Source organism: Grammomys surdaster, unplaced genomic scaffold (assembly GCF_004785775.1).
Source record: "Grammomys surdaster isolate TR1022 unplaced genomic scaffold, NIH_TR_1.0 126158, whole genome shotgun sequence".
Lineage (NCBI taxonomy): Eukaryota > Metazoa > Chordata > Mammalia > Rodentia > Muridae > Grammomys > Grammomys surdaster.
Window position 1 is genome coordinate 1,745,619 of NW_021620966.1, and position 4,042 is coordinate 1,749,660.

Consider the following 4,042-nt stretch of genomic DNA (forward strand, 5'->3'; position numbering starts at 1 on the left):
GTTCACAAGTCAGCAACATGACTGACAACACCAGCCAAATATTACCATTGGGTTTGTCTTGGTCCTGCCCATCAGTCTGCCTTTCTCTCAGCCTAACGGTGAGGAGCAAACATATTCTTTACACGTTCTGCATACCACAGGTCCTGGGCGGGAAACCCACGCTGTACAAAGGCCTGACTTACTTTTTGGCACAAATCGGAAAAAGACACCAAATGTTGCTTTTAGAAGCCAAAAGCAGTCAGGAGCCCAGAACAGCCTCTACTCCTGCTAGGATGTCAAGCAGCTTACCCTCCACAGTCTCAAGTTCCTTATCTGTTCAGTGTGACAGCTAATTCTATCCAAGTCGCCTGCATTTGGCAATGATAAATTGACTCGGAAGATCTAGGAGGCTGAACACGGGTCCTGGCAGAAAGCCAGTGCTCAAAAGATCCTCGTTATTCTTCGGTCAACCCTCAGGATTGAGGAAGCAACCTGGAAAGGGGGGGAAGGGAAGGGAGGCATCCAAGAGGAAGCAGGATCAGGGCATCACCTCAAAGCGGGCCACGAAGTCCATCAGGTTTGGGAAGGCGTCTAGGCACTTGGGCTCAAACATCTGGTGCTGATCAAGGACATCATAGACAAGGAAATCTGCAAAGGTGACCTGCAGGAAGTGAGGGTCAGTGAGGGTCAGTGAGGGTCAGTGAGGGTCAGTGAGGGTCAGTGAGGTGGGATCCAGGAGCCTGGGAAGGGTGGCAGCTCCTCCTCCTCTCCACCTGTTGCCTTCCTCACCTTGTTCCCTGCAAACCATGGCTGCTTCCCCAGGAACTCGGAGTAGAGCTTCAGCTGGTCTGGGAGGCCCTTCAAGAACTCTGGCTTCCGTTTCTCCTGAAGCAGAAAAACAGCTGTCATAACCCTCATCCAGGCCCCCTGAGAGAGAGTGTGGCTTCACCTGGCTGTGCAAAGGAGCGGGCACCTTCCTAATTTGGGGAATGCACTGTTTATTGCTTCACCATTTTAATAATCAGACTCCTGTTGGGTGGCAGGCTTCATCTCTCAGAATGTTAGATGGGAATGTCACTCTGACCCTGAATCTGTCATGACTGATGTCTAGCTCAGTACTGCCTTCCGGGGTAGCTAGCAGGTTCTGAACAGAGCAGTCCAGCAGAAGAGGGAAAGCCAAGTACTTAACAATCTCAAGAGAAGAAACAAAGGGATTTCAAAGAGCGATTTTAAAGCTCGAGAACAGAATTGGAGTAGGGTGAACACATTTGAGCAGCACAGAGGATGGTGGTTCTCTAGCTGGCCATGAGCTCCAGCAAGAGGCCCTGAGTTTTGCCACTACTATGAACTCAGCTCTGAGAAGTCTGTTGGGTAGATGTCTAAATACCCATGACCTTTTCCCCTCTGACTTTCATCTGTGAACCCCGGGGACAAGGTAATACATGGTAGTGGTCAAGGTCAAAGTTGAAAAGAATTGAATATATGAATTTTCTATGTAGGAAATGAATTTGCAACCATTGGAATTATGACAATACCTCAAAACTTCTTGGAATTGGTATGTTGGACTTGTGAACAAAATGGGGTGGGGGATGCCAGAACTGTTGGCTGGAAAGGAGAGCTTGATAAATCAATATGGGTGGGTTCAAATTCCAATGAGGACAAGTGTGGATATGAACACAGGCCCTTCCTTGACGACTCCTGCAAACCCTGTCTATACCCCACAGTGGGGACTCACGAAATCAGGGCTGTAGCAGAGCGTGCCCATCTGAATGCGGGTATCCATAACCTGTTTCTCCAAAATGTCTACACGAATCCTCTCCTCCTCTGTCTCTCCACCTGCAGCACACACAACACAGACTCACCCTCAGCACCCCACCCCTGCCAAGCCCAGGGCAGGTGGCCACTGTCCCCCACCCTGCAGCCAGCCCCACTCACACAGGTTGTGCTTGCGGCCAAGGTAGCGCAGGATAGCATTGCTCTGGGTGACCTTGTGTGAGCCATCAATTAAGTAGGGCAGCTGGATGGACAAGCAGGGACAGTCAGATGGGTTATGGGGTCTCAGCATCCCTTCCCTTCCCTGGGTGAGGACAGACATGGGGCCTGGCACTCAGTGTGCCTGCCATGGGAATCCCTCCATGAGCACCGTGTGCACTGAATGGGAGAGCTGGGACACAGCCCATCACAGAAACACTGTGCAGCCAGCAGGGGTGGAGCAGGTGAGCAGAAACACTGATCCCAAACCCCTCAGCCAGACAAGGAGATGAGATGAGATCAGCAGGCCTTCCCCAAACCCCACCTTCCCTGAACCTACATTGGGAAAGTCCAGATCCAGCTTGAATTTGTCGTTCAGCCACTGGCTTCTGTCATAGTCAGGAGCTATGGTGGACAAGAGGATGTGAAAAGGAATCACCATGTCTAAGCCTCCTTCCCCAGAACCCTCCCAAGAAGTCAAGGGCAGGACTTCTTGTGCAGGGAAAATGCAGTCTGACCTAGTAAGTCTTTCAAACCAAAGCTGTACACTTGAATAACACAGCTATGTAGCAAGTAAAAAGCCAATCCAAACCCAGGAGCTATTGAATGGCTGTAGGCCTTTCATGACTAAGGCTGACAAAAGCACTAGGCCTGCAGAGCCTGTAGTGGGCAAACCTCACCCAATTACAGTTGGAATAGGGCCAGCATGCCACAACCATGATTCTCTATTGAAAACCAAAGCTGCACCCTCAAGGAAGTTTCTGGAAGGGATAAACTCTGGGTTTATCTGAAGGAGATCCACAGAGCTAAGAAACAGAGAGCCAGGTAGAAGCTGCTGGCACCAGTGGACAGAAGTTAGGGAGGAGTATGACCAGAAGAACGTCATTACCGTCCCCCATGGCGTATCTCTTCTCTTCATAGCTTGTTTCTGTGTATTCCAGGAGCAGGCGGATGGCGTGGCCCAGCTGCGAGAGATAGCGGGTAACAAAAGTCAGTTAGTGAGATCCTTCACCACCTCTAGGGAACCCTTTCCACCTTTTACTAAAAAGGGGGAGGGGGGAGAGAAAGGCAAGGAGAGAGTGTGCACTGAGGAGAGTTGTTCTGACAGAGACAGGTAGGGGGCTCAAGGAAAACCTGATGGGAATCTTCCTCCTGGAACAAAGCCTGCAGTCCCTCTTTGCGTTCTGACCCTGGGCCCTTCCCACGTAGCAGCCCAACCTTTCACTCACTCCACGGATATCCCAGTAACCCAGAGTCACTGGCATGATTTCTATTCCAGCCTCGAAGACTGTGCAGTCAGGCCACTGGCGGAAAAGGCTCTGCTTCCAGATAGCAATGCTCAGCTGATGAGTCTGAGAGCAGTTCCGGAGCTGCCCCGCCCCACCCTAAAGGAACCAACTGTGGAACCCTAAAGCCCAACCCACCGTGACTGTAGCAAGTAAAAGCCAATCTAAACCCAAGAGCTATCATCCGAAGGCGGGTCTGAGCTTTCAGATACCAAAGGCAGTGATTGATTGGCAGGCCTGCTTCCATCTGCCCCCTGCTGGATCCTCAGGAAGTTGGCAGTATCCCTGGAGACAGGCCAGATAGAACCTGTCCTGCCCGTCTTCTTTTCTGGTAGATCATCCGTTTTTCACATAGACTCTGGGAATCTATCATTCAGGGAGGCTCAGATCTCAACATATGGATAAAAAGGCATTGCCTCAACCTGAGAGTCTGTTCTTGTACTCATCCTGGAAGAAAGGACTCTGCCAGTTTGACAAACTCGACTTCACTGTCCATACAACCTGGAGGTACAGGAGCAGTGAAATGGGACCAACCCAGGACAGGGCCAAACAGAAGAGCAAGCAGTCTCTGTGTTTCTCTTGGGGGACCTGGGGCTGTCTCAGTTCCTTTCTTATTGCTGGGACAAACACCATGATCAAGGCAGCTTACAGAAGAGATTGGTTAATGAGGGTTTAAAGTTTCAGAGGGTGACTCCAAGGCCATCATGTTGAGAAGCACAGTAGTAGGGGAGGCATCATGGTGCTGGAGCAACAGCTGTGAGCTCACATCTGATCCACAAGCAGAAGGCAGAGGAGAGAGAGAGAGA

General features: G+C 50.8%; 1 protein-coding gene across 6 annotated transcripts in view; it reads right to left on the reverse strand.

The window, feature by feature from the left end:
• Positions 1-3,342, reverse strand: part of LOC114612312 (glutathione S-transferase Mu 6) — a 4,953-nt gene extending 1,611 nt beyond the window's left edge. For 2 of the 6 annotated variants that reach the window (XR_003709981.1, XR_003709982.1), the window contains exons 1-7: positions 3,180-3,288; positions 2,840-2,915; positions 2,291-2,355; positions 1,915-1,996; positions 1,715-1,815; positions 769-864; positions 1-640 (exon numbers count right to left, since the gene is read on the reverse strand). The exon at positions 1-640 is cut by the window's left edge. Coding sequence is in view for 4 of the 6 variants with exons in the window: in XM_028757268.1 (XP_028613101.1) it covers positions 530-640; positions 769-864; positions 1,715-1,815; positions 1,915-1,996; positions 2,291-2,355; positions 2,840-2,915; positions 3,180-3,215 (567 nt within the window). In the remaining 2 variants the exon portion in view is untranslated. Of the gene's footprint in view, positions 641-768; positions 865-1,714; positions 1,816-1,914; positions 1,997-2,290; positions 2,356-2,839; positions 2,916-3,179 lie in introns of all 6 variants that reach the window. The other 4 variants (XM_028757270.1, XM_028757271.1, XM_028757268.1 and 1 more) reach the window with 3 other exon arrangements.
• Positions 3,343-4,042: the final 700 nt, after the last annotated feature.